Below are 20,614 nucleotides of genomic sequence, written 5' to 3' on the forward strand. Positions count from 1 at the left end.
GGCACTGGGGCGGAGGGAAGCCGGCGAGTGTGTGAGACAACTTTTTTTATTTTCAATCAAGTGATATACAGACAAACCCAAGGGTCGGTGATGGGGACCTGCTTCACCCCCAGATATGCTGGTTTATACCTAGGTTGGTGGGAGGAGCCGGTAGTCTTTAACATCGGATTATTTGATAGCCAGCTTCCACTGATCCTTCAACCCCAAAAAAACTCCTACCTTGGCTGGAAACATTCAATTAAATATAAGCTGTTCTACCTGTGAACACCACATCCATCTCCATAAATACTCTCATTTCAATAATGAGCCAATCCAAATGTATTGCCATTATGTCAGATTCTTTGAGTTTGCTCACAGATCCAACATCTCCAAAATTCTGTAGGAAATGCTCTTCGGTAATTATGGTCCAAGGAGACCCCGAGTCCGCCATAAGTTATAATTCCCTATTAAACACTTGCACTTTGCACTTGGGAGGTTTAGCAGCTTCACTTTCCCACTCCTGACTGTTCAGAACAATACAAATCCTTTCTCTATGTCGCTATTCGATCCGCACATAAACTTGACAAAGGCTGCTTCCTTAGTGGCTCCGGACCAATTATTAAACTGAGATACTCCTTTCTTCCTCTCACTCCTACAAACAGGCGAAAAGTGTCCTTTGCGCCGGCAATTGCTGCAATCCTTGCCCACAGCGGGGCAGTGAGGCGACGATGCCAAATGGTTGAAGCTACCACATCTGTAACAAGTGAAACTTTTGTTATGCTTGGTTGTATGATGTTACAACGCATTCCGTTGTAATGCATGCCTTTACCACGTATGCGTTACAACGCGAATGCCATTCCCACGCATAACCTTTACCACGAATATTCCTTTACCATGCATACTTTTACAACGATTTTTGTTGTAAATTCATGCATGGTACCGGCATACTCTTGGTAAAGGTTATTCCCCCACCCCTAAACCCTTCTTACAAATACCTCTCCCCTGCCCTTAACCCTAAAATCTGACCCCTCCTTTTTTTTATTTTATCTAAATGTCCCCTTACCTCTCCACGTCGTTTTGTCTGTTGACTCTTCTCCATGATCTTCCTTGTTGATGTTGCACATCGTACAGATGAAACAAAAGTGTCTTTCCGTTTCCTCTAACGACGTGGATTGCCTCCATGATTGTTACTATCAGGTGCGTTTTTTTGGGGGGGAGACCCACCCCAAACACCTTTTCTTTTCTTACGTATTTTGTTTTTTTTGGGGGGGAGACCCCCCATCCCCTTTTTTAGGTCTCGACTGGTGTACACTGCGCAGCAGTGTCGCGCAGCTCGAGAAATTTTGTTTTAACAGTAGTGGGGTTGAACCCGCCTCTCTCTTCCATTGGCTAGCTCCATAAATGGAGGCTAGCCATTGGAAGAGAATAATGCCAATCATTGTCGGAGTAGATTCGTGGGCGTTTCTGTGTTTTTCTAGCCCCGCCCCCTTTTTACCATCATGGGGCGGTGGGCGTTTGTTTTTTTTGTTTTTTTTCAAGCCATGTTTTTGTCATTTGGAACGTGTCTGTTGCACGGATGGGCTGCGCGATTTCTGTTGCTGATTCTTTTGCGAGCGGTTAACCCAGTGTCCTGTCGTTTCCTTTATCGTCATGCGTGGCTGTCGTCTTTGTGCCTGTCGTCTCCGTGTTATGTTGTGCGAGGCTGTCGTCTTCGTCCCCTATCGTCTCCGTGTACCGTCGTGCTTGGCTCGTGGCTGTTGTCTCCGTCTTCCATCTTTGCCCAGTATGTATGCTCCTTTTTTGTGATTAAGGTAAGGCATCTGTTTATATTTAAATTAGAGAGGGTGCCTACCCCTCGTTTGCCGCCCGGCGCCCGAACCGGAAGTCAGGCAGGCCGAGGGCGGGACTGCTTGACCACAGGAAGAGGCCGGGAGCCCACCCCGCCTTCTCTGGAAGCTGCCGTGTCCGGAGAGATACTCCCGCCGCAAACCCCCCCCCCCCGGGCTCCCAAGAGCGTGGGAGAGCCCCGGGGAGTGAGAGGAGAGAGAAGTCCAGCCGCGAGAGCCGCGAGGCTCCCAGAGTAAAGGGAGAGCCCCGCATCCAGTGAAGGGAGCCGCCGCCTCGAGGAGCAGCGCGGGAACTACGAGGAGCCCCCGCCAAAGCAGCCCGGTGAGTGTGGGCGTCTGGGGGCCCAACAGTGGAACAGTGGTTCTAGAGAGGCCTCGGGGGGCAGAGGGCCGCTCCATCGTTCCGCCACAGCATCCTGGGGCATTATTGTTTTAGAGCCCGTGAGAGGCTCTTGGGCAGTTTCTGATTCAGAGTGCCCCGAGCGGGACTCCAACGTTCCAGGCATTCCTTAAAGTTGAAAGTCGCGTTGCTCTCTGCCCTCGCAGGTGCCCTCAGCTCTGAATCCTCTGCCATCTGATCTCACCCCGGGCCCTCACTCCTTACCCCTGTACTCTCAGCTCTTACCCCTCTGCCCTCCACTCCTACCCCTCTGCCCTCAGCTCTTCCTAGGCCCTCACTTCTGGCACCTGTGCCCTCTGACCTCAACCCAGGCCTCCAGCCCTCACTGACTCCTGTGCCCTCAGCTCTTACCCCTGTGCCCTCAGCTCTTACCCTTGTGCCCGCAACTCTTACTCCTGTGCCCTCAGCTCTTACCTGTGCCCTCAGCTCTTACCTGTGCCCTCAGCTCTTACCCGTGCCCTCAGCTCTTACTCGTGCCCTCAGCTCTTACCTGTGCCCTCAGTTCTTACCTATGCCCTCAGCTCTTACCCCTGTGCCCTCAGCTCTTACCCCTGTGCCCTCAGCTCTTACCCCTGTGCCCTCAGTTCTTACCCCTGTGCCCTCAGCTCTTACCCCTGTGCCCTCATCTCTTACCCTGCCCTGTGCCCTCAGCTCTTCCTAGGCCCTCGCTTCTGACTCCTGTGCCCTCAGCTCTTACCTGTGCCCACAGCTCTCACCCCTATGCCCTCAGCTCTTACCCCTGTGCCCTCTGCCCTCACCCGTGCCCTCAGCTCTGTGCCCTGTGCCCCTCGCCGGTGACCATGGCCAGCACGGCGGGGGAGATTGTGGCCTTCCTGCTGGCCCTGTCGGGCTGGGTGCTGGTCTGCTCCACGCTGCCCACCGACTACTGGAAGGTGTCGAGCATCGACAGCACGGTCATCACCACGGCCACCTTCTGGTCCAACTTGTGGAAGACCTGCATCACCGACTCCACCGGCATCTCCAACTGCAAGGACTTCCCGTCCATGCTGGCCCTGGAGGGAAGTCCCGACGGGGGGAGGGGGGGTGCTGTGTGTGTGTCTGTGTATGTGGCTCTGTGTATGTGTGTGTGTGTGTGGCTCTGCGTGTGGCTCTGTAGGTATGTATGTGTGTGGGACTCTGTGTGGGTCTGTGTGTTTGTGTGTGGCATTTGCGAGAGATTAAGCTATTGGCATTGTAAATGACAGTGCCATTTATTTATCTGTTTTCAAAACCAAAACATAAATAAAAATGTTGTCATTTACAATTGCAATAGCTCTAACTTTTTCAAAGGCGAGACCGTTGCATTGTAAATGCTTGTTTATTTTAGACTTTATCACACATGCCTTTACTACGTATCTCGTAGTAAAGTTATGCATGGTAAAGGCTATTCGTGTTAACCAGGCAATGCGTTGTAATGCATGCATGGTTAATGTTATGCGTGGAAACGGCTGCGTTGTAGTGGCCGTTTCCCGTCATGCTTCTTTCCCAGTGGCACACATTTGCGTATCAGATTTCACATTCTTCACAGCACTATCTTGCACCGAGTTCATCCACATTTCTGACTGTTCTATGACTTTACCTGTGGCTACAGTGTTTTGTTAATTTCGGTCCCCCATAACCCACAGTCATTCATGCACTTTTTAATTAGAAACGATTCACCATAATTTGATCCCTAATCATTTCCTCAGTGATAGCCCCAAAACTGCAGTGCAACGCAAGACCATTGTAATGAGGTCAGGAAATCATCAAATGACTCTCCTTCCCATTTAGCCCTGTTGTATAACTTAAATCTATTAAATGCCAAACTAGAGGAAGGCTTAAACTTGAGTTCCATCCTTAGGAAAGCTTCCTCAAAAACATTACACCCATCTTCTCCCTGAGGAGGAACTGATAGGAGAGTTCTAAAAACTAACTGACCTTCTGACCTTGAACAATGAAAGAGCATGTTCTCCTTCCTCTCTGCACCCGTCCTTTCACCATCGCTGGCTTTCATGTACGTGAGGAATTCCTCCTTCCACCTAGCCGACGGTAAAGGAGAATCTCCTTTACATTGTATAAAGTTTGCGCGGGTTCCAACTGCATGTTTAACTAAAAAAGTGTACAGGAGTAACTAGTAAAATGTAAGTATGTAATAATAACACCCTTTACAAATTAGATAAAAACTATATATGCTAATAGTTTGCTTTGTGCATCAGCGGCGATGAAGAGGAATGCTCCACTGTGCACCAATTCTAAATGAGGTTAATGAAAATTCAGTCTTGAAAACACTATAGTGTATATGTTATACCTGCTGCTCAGCCAGGGTGCCACCAGGAGCAGGAAGGCTGCTTCTGGTGGGGCTATGAAATGTTTTCCACCTATTATTTACATGCATTCGCATTAGTTCTCATTGCTGCATTGTATACATGCATGCAAGAGTTCTAATGTTATTCTTTTAAGAGTACTATGTTATTCTGCGTAAAGAAAGGAGATGTGTTAAACTTGCTGCTCAGCCAATGGGACTGTGGTGGTGGGTTGGTTTGTGAAGATGCTGTGGAATGTTGGTGAGTCAGAGAGGCAGTTGGAGGATGGGCTGAGCAGCAGGAAGGCTGCTCCTGGTGGGGCTCGTCACAGGGCCGGCCTAAGGCATGTGCAAGCTGGTCACCTGCACAGGGCCGCCAAGCCCCAGGGGCCGCCACGCCAATATATATCCTTAGATACATATTTGCGTGGCGGCCCCTGGCAGGGATTTGGCGGCCTCGGGCCCCCTACCTACACTCCCTGCTCAGGGCCTCCGTGAGCCTAGAGCCGGCCCTGCTCGTCATAACATCTTACCTAATAAACCTACATATCTAATCAACCTTGGAACTGGACGTGCTTTCCTTCTACAACAGTATAAAGTATGTGTTTACAGCAATGTGTATCAGCGTTGAATACACACAGAGAAAATTAGCTGTGTGCATCAGCGCTAAAACTAATGAAGGCTTCTTACTTAAACTAACTCGTTTCGATCTGTGCACATCAATGTTGAACACACACGGAGAATTAAGCGGTGCGCATTGGCGCAAGAACAAATGAAGACTTCGGCCGTGCGTATCAACATTGAGCAGACGCGTTGCTAGGTTGAGGGAAAGATCAAAGATGGCAGCTAGATGATGTGAAAAGCGTGCAAACGTGAAAACACTGTGATGACACGTGGTTTTCTCTGTAACCATGTGACACGAACAAAGCCTCAGAGCACGAGAGGTGATGCGTCCATATGCAGTATTCAAAAGACGCAACCTTGAGCGGCACTGCATCAATAGTTATTCTGTAACCGGTGTAATTCTTCGTTGCAAACACTGTAAAAAATGCAGTAAATTCAGTTTCTTGCTATAAGCGTATAGTGTCCAAATGTACAAAACCAGGCCAATAAATACTTCCAAAAAAAGAACAGTGCACCAAACAAATACTGCAAACGTAGGTCTTGAAAACTCCAAACCGAAAAATGGCAACACTCCTGTGCTGTCAAAGTGAAGGTACAATGTACCAGATTCGCACGTCGACAATTTTGTAGTAAATTCTCCATTCCAGAATACATGTTTATAAGATTTATTGAAGAGAAAGCACAGTACCAGCTTTCAGGCAGGCAGTCAACTCCCTTTCTCCACACCATTCTAGATCCAGAACCAGGGGAACTGACATAACAAGACATTGGAAAAATAACAAGGCTATTAAAGGGAACCTACAAAAATATTTTTAAAAAAGAACACTAAATGTATTCCCCCCAACCCAAGTTACACACATTACTTTCTTTTGGCGGTCTCTTATCTGAAATTCCGTATACTTCAACAGAAGTCAATTGGAGGAATACATTCTCCGGAGTATTATTTGTTTTATCTCCTTTTTTCCTCTTCCAAAATGTTGGCATGCGGTTCTGTTGTGACAATAAAAGTTTTGGCCAATCTCCTGAGTGCTGATTTCAACAGCTACTTTGTCAGTTTCCACACTATTTTTAGGTTTTGCCTGAGCCAATGCGCTTGCGCATACCTCCGGCGAGATTATAGTAAGGGGAAAAGAACAGTCTACCAAAACGGCGGATTAGACACAGTTCATGTGATCTATGCGCGTGCACAAACGAGCCACGTCACACACCACCATTTGTCTGTGCCTCGCATCAGACTTCAAAGGCTGCCGCTCCCCCCCCAATCAGACTTCAAAGGCTGCTGCTCCCCCGCCCCCGCATCAGACTTCAAAGGAATGTGCTCCCGCTCCCCCTCCACCCCGCCACAGCAATGCCGAGAGCTTGTTTTGCTTGTGTGGTTGCATCTTCCTTCCTTGGCCCTGGGTGTTTTCCATGTTCTACAAATTCAGTGCCTTCTCGACCCCGTACTTGATTGATGTCCAAGCCCCAGCCCTCGCTGCCTCTATCATTATACACTCTCTCTGTGTTTTCCTGTTTCTCCTTGCTTTTTCCCGGCTCCATCATTCTGTGCTTTGAAACTGAACGCGCTTTGTAGCACTCAACCCTGCGTGTTCTTAGCTTCAGTCTCTGTGCTGCTGCACCACATCACTCAGGGACACCACCACATGACTCAGGGGCACCACCACATCACTCAGGGGCACCACTCACGGGCACCACCACATGACTCAGGGACACCACCACATCACTCAGGAACACCACCACATCACTCAGGGGCACCACCACATCACTCAGGGGCACCACCACATCACTCACAGACACCACCACATCACTATGGGGCACCACCACATCACTCAGGGACACCACAACATCACTCAGGGGCACCACTATATCACTCAGGAACACCACCATATCACTCAGGGACACCACCACATCACTCATGGACACCACCACATCACTCAGGGACACCACCACATCACTCAGGGGCACCACTCAGGGGCACCACCACATCACTCAGGGACACCACCACATCACTCAGGGACACCACCACATCACTCAGGGACACCACCGCATCACTCGGGGACACCACCACATCACTCGGGGGCACCACCACATCACTCAGGGACACCACCGCATCACTCGGGGACACCACCACATCACTCAGGGACACCACCACATCCCTCAGGGACACCACCACATCACTCTGGGACACCACCACATCACTCTGGGACACCACCCTCTGGGACACCACCACATCACTCTGGGACACCACCACATCACTCAGGGACACCACCACATCACTCAGGGGCACCACCACATCACTCGGGGACACCACCACATCACTCGGGGACACCACCACATCACTCAGGGGCACCACCACATCACTCTGGGACACCACCACATCACTCGGGGACACCACCACATCACTCAGGGGCACCACCACATCACTCAAGGACACCACCACATTACTCTGGGACACCACCACATCACACAGCCCAACCACATCATCACTCAGCACCACAACAGCACTGTCCTTGCTTGCTACCAACAAGCATTGCCATAGCCAATAGGACTCGCATTAGGAAAGTGTAAGCTATTGGCTTTGTGAATAACAATGCTATTAATTTATATATTTTCCAAGCCAACACATATTTAAAAAACATTTTCATTTACAATACCAATAGCTCACACTTTCCTAATACGAGAACTATTGCATTGCAAATGCTTGTTTCCATTTACAGCACTGCAGGCATAATACAGACTGTAAAGGAATTTTACATATGTAGCGCGGCGGGGCCAGGGGAAACTAGAATGCAAATCACGACTCCGAGATACTGTTACTCTCCTGACCGGAAGACCCCAAGCGGTCTCCGGACGTTTATTTGTCCTCTTGGGTCGAGCCCGCCCCGAGGGGTGTGTGGATGCGTGATTTTGCTACATTGTAGTAGAGGTCCCGGGTGACTGACTGTGCGTTTGCCTTGGCATTAATAATACCTGTCATCTTAATCGTCATTCTACCGGAGGGTCCACGCATTGTGGTAGTCTTCCCTTCAGACGCATTTAATCAGAAACATTTCGATGTATTTCTTGAGTCTACCGCGGTCACAGCTTTGTTTTTCGGACCAGAGATCCCACAACTTGTTAAATGGGCAGTCTACCGTTCTTAGATGGCGGCCATTAACGTCTCTTCAATATTTGGCCTTCTTCTCTTTCAAGCATGTTTCGTGTCATCTCCTTTTCACATTGGTCCAAGGATAGGAAGACGTGTGATAGTCACGTGCGTATCGTATCCCCTGTTTCCATGGCAAAGACACCGTTGTTTGAACATAGAGCGGGATATAGAGGAGGAGCTGGGCCAAAGCCTTCCGGAGAGAAGTGCGGGGGTACAGCCAGGAGTGCCACTACTGGGACAGTGGGCTAGGTTGACCAGCACCCACCATAGCCGCCGTGTTTACAGCCTCGGAGCGTCTATTTGTTGACTATGGTAGGTACGACTCAGAACTACTAGTCAAGTTGGTCGTAGTGAGTTTGTAAGAACCTGTTCTATTGCACGGGTCAAAGGGGGTTGGTTGAGTTTGAAGTGGGAGAGGGAGTAGAGGGAGCTAACCCATTAGAAAGGAGAGCCGGAGTGATAGTTTTTCAATATTAATTTAATTCTGTTTCTGTCTTCACGACAATGCTGTTAGCGCACTGAGAGACTAGTCAATGTGTGGCCTAGCTTCTTTGTAGCTGGAGCAATGTAAAAGCCAATACAAGGTTTTCCGTTCAGCTCACAACCCGAACTGATGTGTTTGAAGGTGCCTCGTGTGTGATAATGAAAAAAACAGTATTCTTAGTTAAAGAACATATTTGCGTAGGATCACATAGTTTGACCCTACAGGAAATCCAGAATTCCTAATTTCACATTGTGCAATTCTAGATGGGTGTCTCTTTCTCGCTCTTTTTTTTTTACATCTAATCTTTATCTTTAGTTCATGGTGCACGAAGTTTGGCTCCTTTTGGGCTTGAAGGGCCTAGATCTTGGCTCTCGAGCTGAGCCTGGCTAAAACCTTTAGTGGTTCGCCTACCTTTGTGGAGAACTGTAAATTTGACGAAAGTGGAGTTGTAGTTGCTACCTGTGGTTACAGGGAGGTATGGGCCTTCATGAAACTTTACAGGGAATTTGGTGAAGAGAGATTTAGTGGCTGTGCAGCGAGTTATGAAGGAGCATTGCAAAGTGTAGCCGAGGGTACTTATTTGTTTACGTTTTTATATTCTATGTACCACTTTAGGGTGACAGTGTCCTGCAACGGGCTAGTACAAATTGATATTACATAGTCCCGTTTTAAAGGTATACATGGAAAAATGTAGTTAGTCTAGATCGCAAATAACACATGTAAAAAGAAAACGTATTTAAATCAGACTTGTTTTCCGTAATTAGATAGCTGGACTGTGCTGCTGTTGAGCCAATTTAAGGTTATATCGAAATTCTTTCATACTTCTCGTCAATGTGATGTATGAAGGGACGAACAAGCCTTAGTTTCTGCAGAGCCTTGGTGTGCCTTGTAGACAATTTGAGTGTGTTATTCTTGTTGGATAAAGATTTCAAGCACTGATCCTTCTTCTCCAATTTCTATGCACACTATGACGTGCAGATTCCGCTCGAGGCATGAAGAGTGTTACAGTGCACAGCTGTTTCTCCATTTGGATCCTTATGAGAAGGTATGGTCTCATGCGATGGCATGAGCCTCTATCCCTGCCCTGAGAGCCTGACAGCATGTGAGCCTGTTATCTTGACTTTTATTTTTGCCATGGCATCACTAATCTAGTGTGGCGCAGAGGCCAAGATCTGTCCCTGACTCTGTGAAGTCCAGGCCATGTCCTGTGACCTGGAGGGGCAAACCAAGTGACTTTCATGGGTGGTGACAGCAAACCGTGTTTTCTGAATCTTGAGTGTGACCAGACACTTTCCCCTGTGTTGATTAGAGAGTGAGACCGCCTAACCCCTCTCGTGTAAAGTTCCGCTATTACGTGAAGCTCAGAACCGTATGCTGACATTCTGTGTTCATGGTGGGTACATGTGTGTGCAGGAGTGTGGCATTTAATAAAATATCTACTTGTTCATGGGGCAGGTTGCTTCATAAAACTACTTGTCCTAAAACAAAACACACTGGTCCCTTTTGTGCCATGTAATATGGCGACAAATTATGGCAGCAATCCCATTATATAAGAGCTCTGAAATAGCCTCTGTGATTATACTAACGCTTACTCCATAGTAGGGTTTGAATTCCCTTATGTTGCCATGTTTCCACAGATCTGCATACTAGGGCTGAAAGTGATGGTAAGCAACAGTACCAGGGTTGGATGCTCTTTTCAGTCTGAGCAAACTGTTGTAACTTGGTTTCCCTGCTGCTCAGCTTGTATGTATGATGTGTGGAATGTTAGATGATTGGAATGTTGGTGTGCTGTGAATGTCAGTTGAGTGAGGGCTGAGCAGCAGGACAGCTGCTCCTGATGGGGTTATCATCATAACGTAATATCTTAATAAAATAACATAAAGAACCTACAGTTCCAGCTTCCTTTGATTACTTCACAAACCTACTAACTTGCATGCTTTAAGAGTTTTCACCAACTCTTCTCTAATCTTTGTCCATACAGAGAAAGGTTGGAAATTTACTCCTGACCATGGCAGACATAAAACTTCTTCCAGGGTTGGGGAAAAAAGTGGTTGGAGGGAAAGTGAACTTTCAAATCTACACCTGTATATTTGCTCATGCTAAAATGCAGTACACAAATATTTTCATGGGGTACTATTTCTTGGCTTACCTCTGTAAAGTCTTGTGAATTCACACAAATGGTTTATCTGCACTTAATGCAAGGACATGGGTGCACTTTTGAGACTATATTTAATAATTGAGTCCCTAATTAGGTCTGGCGTTAACCATGACCTTTTGTGTTTATTAAAGTTCTGTCTCGCTCTATCGTGTATCAGCTATCTTCATTGTGAGTGACAGCATTCTGTTCTTTCACAAGAAGCCTATCGACAAAGTCGTTTAGTTCAGTGCCAGGATCTACTGTGGCAATGTGGGCTTTTTGAGACCAAAACTATTTTTGCTTTTGCCAATGTTTGTTATAATGGTGAGCGCCAGGCAGCTCCCTCACCAGTAAGGTTTTACAAAAACGATGCCAAAACAAGTCCCGCATTGAAAAAAACAAAAGGCTGACCAACATTTTCAGACCTACTGCCTTTAACAATGCTTGTTTATTTGTGTTTCCCATAATCTTATTAACCCCTTGCATGCTGCCGCGATTCTGCGCCTGTGCGGCAAAATCGCGAGTGGGCGGGTTTATGACGCTCCCCAGCCGTCATCAGCACACGAGCGCCGTAGTGCATGACGGATGAGGGCCGTCATCAGCATGCAAGGGGTTAAAACTGGTTACACTGACTTTCCATTATGAATAGGTTTGGAAAATACTAGCATACATCAACACATTTCACTAAATGGTGCTCCAAAGAAATGGTCTGCAACTACTCCTGCTGAGCACCAGTTCAAAGTTGGCTTTAAGAGCCAACACTGCCGTCAAGACGCTGAGGTCATTAGGTCTCGACCTACAGCATTGTGTCGAGATTATAGTAAGGCTCTCAAAAGTCTACCCAAGCTGCTGCGGATCGGGTACAGTTTATGTGACCCGGGCGCGTGGACATAGCACAGAGCCTCGGCATCACACTTCAAAGGAAGCCGCTCCCTGCCCCCGCATCAGACTTCAAAGGAGTCTGCTCCCCTGCCCTCCCCCTCACCCCCCCGCCACGCCAGCTCACTGACACAGCAGAGCAAAGGACTTTTTTTTTTAAGTACGACAGCAGTACAGCACTGTTATGTTTATTCTCAAGTACCAGGTTTTGAGACCACTAAGCCCAGCTTGATTTATACTTTCACTGAAAGTGGTTGTAAAAGCAAAAAGCACAAGAATTGACTGTCGCTAAGTGGAATCTTTAAATGTAAGCCTCGAAGACATTTCACTCTGAACCCATCACAAAAACAGAAAGCTCCTGAGCTCTCCATTTTCTACTGTTTTCTCGGCGTCTTTCCCATCGCTTACGTTTTATAATCTTTTCCTTAGCAGACTGATGTCAAGTGTTCACCAAACACTATTGGGGCTACTTAGACTCCAGTGTACATTGCAAGAGCAAATAACACTTTTTCCCCACGTGCTTTTAGTCTCAAGTACCAGGTTTTGAGACCACTAAGCCCAGCTTGATTTATACTTTCACTGTAAGTGGTTGTAAAAGCAACAAGCATTGGAAATGCAATAGGGCTCGCATTAGAAGAGTTGGAGCTATTGGTCTTGTAAATCTAATAATTTTTTAAGTATTAATTTTGTTATTGTAAATGGCAATATTTATAGAATTTGCAAATGTGACACCTATAGCATTATTTAACATTTTTTTGTGTCATTTGTAATAAAGCTTGAAACATTGACAGAACATATTTGAACAAGTGATGCTGTGGTTGCGCTGAGTGATGCTGTGGTTACATTCAGCCAAAAAAAAACATCCTCCAAATAAAAAAAAACACGGTTTTCCGCATCGCAGACACTTAAGAAAAAGTATTTGCTTGCACAAGGCCACTGCATAAAATAAAGTTACTAAAACTAACTCACTGAACCTATAATGTTTACAAAATCATACATGCTGAAATCACAGGCGGGTGCGTAAACATATAAGGTAACATGCACGCAAACACACACCAGAAGCTCAAACATATGCAGAAAACATGCACACCCACACAAACCTTTCACACACACACGACAGAAGGCAGGAAGGTTTAGAAGGTAATTGGACCCAGTGCAGGGAGAGTGGACCGAGCACAACGAGTTGCAACACAGCCGTGGAACAAAAGCTTGGCCACCATGTCAACAGATGAAAGGAAACCTGATCCAAGACATAATAACTGTGCCCTAATGCACGTAATAGCATAAAACGAAAGTGTGTATGTGCACCTCCAAGGCGAGACAGCAGGTGCCAGAGTCCCTCGCCTTCTATGGCTGTGAGAGGTGTTTATTGACAGAATTGTGAGAAGCAGCTGATGTAAACAAGACTGAAGAATTGTGATGACCTGCTGCATTAACTATAAAGTAGCAAAGAATAGTTTCTCTCACAACGTGTTTTAAAAAAACTGAACACCTCCAGAGGGCAGCAGAATGAGTCGGGGCATCGCATCGCCAGACTGATTGGCAAGAAATTCCGTAATAAAAAAACAAAAAAACAAGCAAGAGCTATGAGATGTATGCAGGAACAGGCTGCAAGATGGTGCGAAAGATAGCATTTACAAAACCGTGTTTGAAGCAGCCAGAAAGGGCTTGGCGGACCGCAGGCTTGTCAACGAGCTCTGCTCTTCATCATGTCTGTCACTGCTGCTGCCTGCCCGCAAGCTTTTACTGCCAGCAGCTACAAGCAAATGCATACAAACATATACACAGACACACGCACACATATACACACAGGCGGGTGCGTAAACACATAAGGTAACATGCACGCAAACACACACCAGAAGCTCAAACATATGCAGAAAACATGCACACGCACACACACAAAGGTTTCACACACATACGACAGAAGCCAGGAAGGGCTGTGGCATGGGTGACCAGCCTGCCGTTTCTGCTAGTGCCGGGACTTACATTGCATCACATATTCGGCCGAAACCGCAGTGTAATTAAATGAAGCATGTTCTACTCATGGAGTTCACACAGATCACTGCAAGGCCTTCTCTGGTATGTGATGCCAGATTAGCACGGGAGATGTGTGCCATAGCTTCCAATGAGTTTCACAATTCACTGTAAACACACGTTAACGAAATGTGAGCATACTTCGCAATGGGGGCACTGGTGTACAGTGTTGATAATGAAAACACAATATTTAAATATTTTATGCTGTGTAAACCATCGCATTGTGACCTCGTGCATGCAAGTTCTTTACGCTTGTACATAGGCAGGTGAGTTAGAGGTGAAAGTTTGTGTACACCAAAAAGACGCACGATTACTCTGATTCCTATCGGTATTTCCCGCGAAAACAAGGTGAAACCATGTAGTTTTTAACAACATAATCCAAGAAACGGAACAAAATCAGTGCGCAGAACGCAGCAAGCTCTCTAGGAAAACAATATCCGTTGAAAACACAGTGTTGATAATGAAAACACAATAATTAATTATTTTATGCTGTGTAAACCATCGCATTGCGACCTCGTGCATGCAAGTTCTTTACGCTTGTACATAGGCAGGTGAGTTAGAGGTGAAAGTTTGTAGTATGACAGACTGAGTTGTGGCAGAGTTTTTACTCTATGTTTAAAGCATCGTAATACAGAAATATAAACAAGACTAATTAACAAGTTACAAAAGAATAGCATGGCAGCTATTTTTAGTGCTGAGGCTGCTGCGATGTTAAACAACACCAGCCGTCAGTGCACGCTTGCATCAGACACACACCACCAGCCATCAGTGCACGCTTTCACCAGGCGCACACACACACCACCAGCCATCATTGTACGCTTTCACCAGGCACAAACACAACCAGCCGCCAGTGCACGCTTCCACCAGGCACACACCACCAGCCGTCAGTGCATGCTTCCACCAGGCACACACACCACCAGCCGGCAGTGCACACTTGCACCAGGCCAACACACCACCAGCCATCAGTGCACACATCAATTGTTAACGCATCCACAATTAACTATTGTAGCAATCGCAGTATGGTGCACTTTACTTTTAAACTTATTCATCTAAAGCGCAGCATGACACCATTGCTACAAAAATAAATACACATTTTTTGGGCCTACAATTTATAGACTTTTGTTGCAATTGGTGTTGCAACATTTAGCAATGCCAATAGCTCAAACTCTCTGTAATCCTTTTCGGTCCAGGTCTCATGAACTCTCCTCAAATATTTTTTCCACTAATATCTTTCTCTCCCCATGTTCCCCTCTTCGCCTCCCCTTTCACAGGCTCGCAGTCAGAATCAAAAATATGTTTAGGGATGGCTCCACTGCTCAGCAGTGAGCATTTCATTTAACACACTGAGCCATCCTGCTAGCAGAATCGTTTTGGAAGGCACAATATGGTTAGATGTCAAAGAACAGAACGCAACTTAGGTTTTTGTTTTATTGTCGAACTTTTGTACTCGAAGAAATACGTTGTAAAAAACCTTGTTTTTTTAAGATGGGGAAAAGTGGGTTTTTATGCGCTCTAGTAATTTATGAGAATCTTGTTGCAAAAAGTACATTGTAAAACACAGATCCAGGTACTTAAAAAAGAATGTACAGAAATTCAGTTTGCAACATTCTTTGTGTACATCTCCTATTCATTTAATTATTTACCACCACCACCACATCCACCACCACCACCACGTCCACCACCACGTCCACCACCACCACCACGTCCACCACCACCACCACGTCCACCACCACCACCACGTCCACCACCACCACGTCCACCACCACCACGTCCACCACCACGTCCACCACCATGTCGTCCACCACCACCACCACATCCATCACCACCACCACGTCCATCACCACCACCACGTCCATCACCACCACCACGTCCACCACCACCACGTCCATCACCACCACCACCGCGAGGCCACTCTATCGATCTATCGCCCTCACTCTATCTATCTATCTATCACCCTCACTCTATCTAACTATCTATCGCCCTCACTCTATCTATCTGTCTATCTATCTATTGCCCTCACTCTATCTATTGCCCACACTCTATTTATCGCCCCTCACTCTGTCTATCTATCTGTCTATCTGTCTGTCTATCTGTCTATCACCCTCACTCTATCCTATCTATCCATCTATCGCCCTACCTCTATCTATCTATCTATCTATAGCCCTCCCTCTTTCTATCTAACGCCCTCCCTCCCTCTATCTATCTATCGCCCTCACTCTAACCATCTATCGCCCTCACTCTAACCATCTATCGCCCTCACTCTATCTATCTATCCATCTATCTGTCTATCTATCTATAGCCCTCCCTCTTTCTTACGCCCTCCCTCCCTCTATCTATCTATCGCCCTCACTCTAACCATCTATCGCCTCCACTCTAACCATCTATCGCCCTCACTCTATCTATCTATCTATCTATCTAACGCCCTCCCTCCCTCTATCTATCTATCGCCCTCACTCTATCTATCTATCGCCCTCACTCTAACCATCTATCGCCCTCACTCTAACCATCTATCGCCCTCACTCTAACCATCTATCGCCCTCACTCTATCTATCTATCGCTTCACCACAGCATCACTCAGGGGCACCACAACATCACTATGCGCTACCACAGCATCACTGAACGCCACCGCATCACTCGTCGCCACCACATCACTCGGCGCCACCACAGCATTAGTCTGTGCAACCATTCAACAATAACTGGTTCAAATATGTTCTCTCAATGTTTCAAGCTTTATTACAAATGTCACGAAAAGATGTTCATATTTAACTTCTGTTCTTGGATATTGGTCACAATAAAATACACTGAACATAATCTTCACAAAAGTTATTTACAAAAGTTTAAGCTATTGCCATTATAAATTACAATAGCTTTTATTTAAGTATTAATTATAAAAAAAATAAAAGCCATTGTTCTTTGTAATATCAATACATCTAAGTCACATACATACAACACATATTGCATTACAAATGCTATAGGTGTCACATTTGCGAAAGTTAAAACTTTTGGCATTGTAAATGACAAAGCTATTAATTTAGCTATTTTCAAAACCAACACATAAATAAAAAATGTGTTATTTACAATACCAATAGCTCAAACTTTCCTAATGCGAGACCTATTGCATTGCAAATGCTTGTTTTTTGATGCCATCTGAAAAGACCGCTGCCACGGGTCTGCATCGAAAAATCCAAACCGCTAAGGCTAGATAATGTAGCTCATCCTCCACACAGCAGAACTGCCAAGAGTATTTTTACAGGTAACCCACAGAGCTTAGCGTGCTGGTGAACCCAAGACAATAAGGCACTTAGGCCAATCCAATGCGCTCTCTAGCAATTTAGCAACAAATTATATACTATGATCAGAGCTAATTCCATCCAGTCCACGGTTTACAGAGAGCCTGTAGAGAGCCTGCCCGTCGTCGAGGCTACCGAAGCGCGGAGTGTGGGAAGCGGCAGCGGCGTTGCTCGAAACGGCTTTCACAGCGGGAATTAAAGCCGGTTGAGAAGCGGCTGCCGGGGGCCGGGGGGCCCAGTTTGTCTGCCCGGCCGCCCGCATTCAGCCGTTTCCAGCCGCCTGCTTTTACCCCGTGCTTGGGCAGGGGCGGGCTGCGGCGAGTGGCCAGAAATCATTCAGCAGGAGATCGGGAAAGCAGTGGCGTCGGCGGCCGCAACGGGCACCAGGAAGCCAAGCAGCGCGAAAGCATCCCGCATCGCCCCCCAGCCTGGGGGTCAACCAGAAGTCCATATTGGTGCAGCGCCAGGGTCACAGAGCTGTGAGAGGCTGGTGAGGCAGTCAAACCGCCGGGGGGGCAGCTGATAGCGGTGTTTTGAAGCGCTTCGAAGCTGCGGCACCCAGGGTCACAGAGAAATCACCTGGCCCCAGGCACCAAGCCCTAAGCTCCGTGTTCCAAACTGCAGCAAACTTCCCCTCAAGCACCCGGAGTGAGCCGCACCCGCAGGGCCGAAAGGGGTGGCACGGGTGGGAGCCGGGGCCGTGTGCACCGTGAAGGAGGAGTGAGGTGAGGAGAGAGGCGAGGGCGGGCGAGGGCGCTAGCCGCCTGCCTGCTGAAGTGGTTTCACGGCTAAGACCGTCCGGGCCGAAAGCAGGGGGCCGAAGCAAACCCTCAAATCCATCAATCGATCAATCTGCCTACAGAGCCCCCAGAGTCCTCAAGTAAATCGTATCAGGGTTCAGTATAAAAAAAAAATAATCTAAAACCCCCCGTCCTGGAGTGAGGAATTAAACCATTAAACCACACAGCAATACCGGAGGGGGAATCATAGGGGAAAACAACTTCTGCTAAAGGAAGCATTGCCTGGGGACCAATCTAAAAGCAACAACGGTAACAAACATCTTTATTCTTAAAAACGTCGCACCCCTCCGGAAACCTTGCAAACCCCCTACCGGAACAAGAACCCAATAAATTACGACCCTTAGCCGGCCACGGAGCCAGGGCACGCTCTTCTTCACGTAGGAGCACAAAGAAGTAAGAAAAAGATCAGACCCTAGGCCAAGTGGAGTGCCTCACAAATGAGATCAGGGACAGTCCGTCAAGTGGCGACAGGCAAAAAAACAGGCAAACAAACAAAAAAACCAAATCCAAACCATCAAAAGAGTAGGACTCTCTTTCCAATAAAACAGCAAACGGAGCAGGCCAAAGGGAGAGGCTGATTTCAGCGCCCACCCCAACAAAAAAAAAAAGGCCAATCCCGAAAAATCAATTAGGGATTCCAAAAACTCTTTTTTCTAAAAGATCCAATGGCGGCAATATACGCTCCTTCAAAAGAATCCTCCCAGTTACCAAGTCCAATTCGGCCCTAAAAATCACAAGCCATCGCTCCACTCACCCCTGCAAATCCCATCAACGCCTCACAAAAGGAATTACCTCCGGGGAAAAACACGGATCACTTAGGTGTTAGGAAACTCGTGACAATAACAGCCCAGGTGCATCAGACAGCACCCGTAACACCTGTCACAAATCTTATAACAAAAACCGAAGTGCCCTTTAGAACTCTCAATTTGATCGGAACAAAGACAGCTACCAACGTAGCACCAGCGGAAATGACTGAGACCCCCACGGGGGAAAACAGAGAATGTGAAAATTTTAACGACCGTTTCGTAGCCTTAAATGTAGCACCGAAGGGACTATCAACTGCCACAGACCCAAAGGTCAGTAAACAACCACCTGGTCTTAAGGAAGCGGGTCGATCAAACACAAAATGAACCAAGGCAGAAAAAATTAACTTAATTAAATCCGCAGTAAACGCAGCTCTTAAGGAAGCAGTGTGCAGTAAATCATTCTCCAACATAAACGACTCAAACTTGATAGAAATCCTGGAATCACTAGAAGCTAATCGTCAGGATAACGAATGACAAAGCCCAGGTTCAAGAAAAAGAACACCACAAAGGAGATCCAAATTGGTTTTATCTACACCTCTAACCCCACAGAGTGAACAGGAACTCCAGCACCCAGAACTAGAGGAGGCCGGTCACCGCTCCAAATTAATTAAGCAACCAAATCTTTCTTCACCCATAACAATCTCCTCTGAAAGCGGGTCAGACCTCGGGCCAGAGGCCCCGGCGCAGCACTTTGAAGATCATTCCAACATGCAATGGGCTCAAACTCTGATCCATGCCCTTGAACAAGCCATAAGGGTTTTACATTTTCAGTCAGACAAAATGGACGTCCAAATTGATCTTGTAAATCTTAACGCCAGTCACATCTTGGGCGTAAACAGCAAAATTGATTTAATAACATCCCTACTAACAACAAGCATTTGCAATGCAATGGGTCTCGCATTTATGCGAGTTTAAGCTATTGGCATTGTAAATGGCAATGCCTTTTATTTATGTTTTAATAATGAAAACAACAATAAAAGGCATTGTCATTTACAATGCCAGTAGCTCAACCTCGCATAAATGCGAGACCTATTGCATTGCAAATGCTTGTTTAGGACTTGTGCCCAGGCAGGATTACATACATTGCACCAATGCTAGTGCACTTTTGAACCAGCACTTCTGCGATGCTATGTTACACTCGTACTGACGTAGTTTTGTGCTGACATTTGCAGCACATCAACATGTTAAATAAAAAGACATTTGCACTGCCTAACAGGAAAGAGACGTCCATGCGACGGTGCCCGATTGCTCTCACACCAGCGCAATGTATATAACGTAGCGCCTAGTGTCTAGCTTCTGTGCGCCAAGGCACGCTGGCTGACCAACCCAGCAAACTATAAATGTATTGCTCTTACTGATGTTGAAGCAAAGATCTACACCTCTAATCTTTTAGTTGACTTGGAAGTCTGGGTTCCTTCTGCAAATATCATCCTGAAAATGCCCACAGGCTTCAGGGCAGGCATGCATAAATGACTAACCTCTTAGCCTCCTCGTTGAAAAGTCCAAAGCCAAAAGCTCAAAAATCTACATCTGCTTTGTGGATCGGAAAGCAGCATTTGACAGGGTACCGAGGAACTGTCTGTGGGCTAAAATAGACAGAAATGAAATGAAATGAAGAAAATTTATAATGCGCAAAAAACAATAACCCGCAGGTATCAAGGCGCCTAATAATACAATCAAAAATTTGAAACAAACGTCCTTACATATAGGCTTGTTGAAAGAGGCGAGTTTTTAGGGCCGTGCGGAATTTCTGTAAAGATGGAAGAGATCTCAAGTCAGGAGGGAGATCGTTCCACCATTTGGGGGCTAGCGTGGAGAAAGCCCTGCCACCCCATTTAGCTCTTCGTACACGGGGGGTTTTAAGAAGCGATTTCCCAGAGGAACGCAAGCTCCTGCCAGGGGTAT

General features: G+C 46.7%; 1 protein-coding gene across 2 annotated transcripts in view; it reads left to right on the plus strand.

Moving 5' to 3' along the window:
* Positions 1 to 8,453: 8,453 nt before the first annotated feature.
* The window catches only part of LOC144771921 (uncharacterized), a 229,990-nt gene continuing 217,829 nt past the window's right edge, over positions 8,454 to 20,614 (plus strand). Inside the window, exon 1 of one of the 2 annotated variants that reach the window (XM_078656160.1) lies at positions 8,454 to 8,591. In XM_078656160.1, the coding sequence (XP_078512286.1) occupies positions 8,589 to 8,591 (3 nt within the window). In that variant the 5' untranslated portion in view covers positions 8,454 to 8,588. The remainder of the gene's footprint in view (positions 8,592 to 20,614) is intronic. The other variant, XM_078656164.1, reaches the window with a different exon arrangement.

Source organism: Lissotriton helveticus, chromosome 1_1 (genome assembly GCF_964261635.1).
Source record: "Lissotriton helveticus chromosome 1_1, aLisHel1.1, whole genome shotgun sequence".
Lineage (NCBI taxonomy): Eukaryota > Metazoa > Chordata > Amphibia > Caudata > Salamandridae > Lissotriton > Lissotriton helveticus.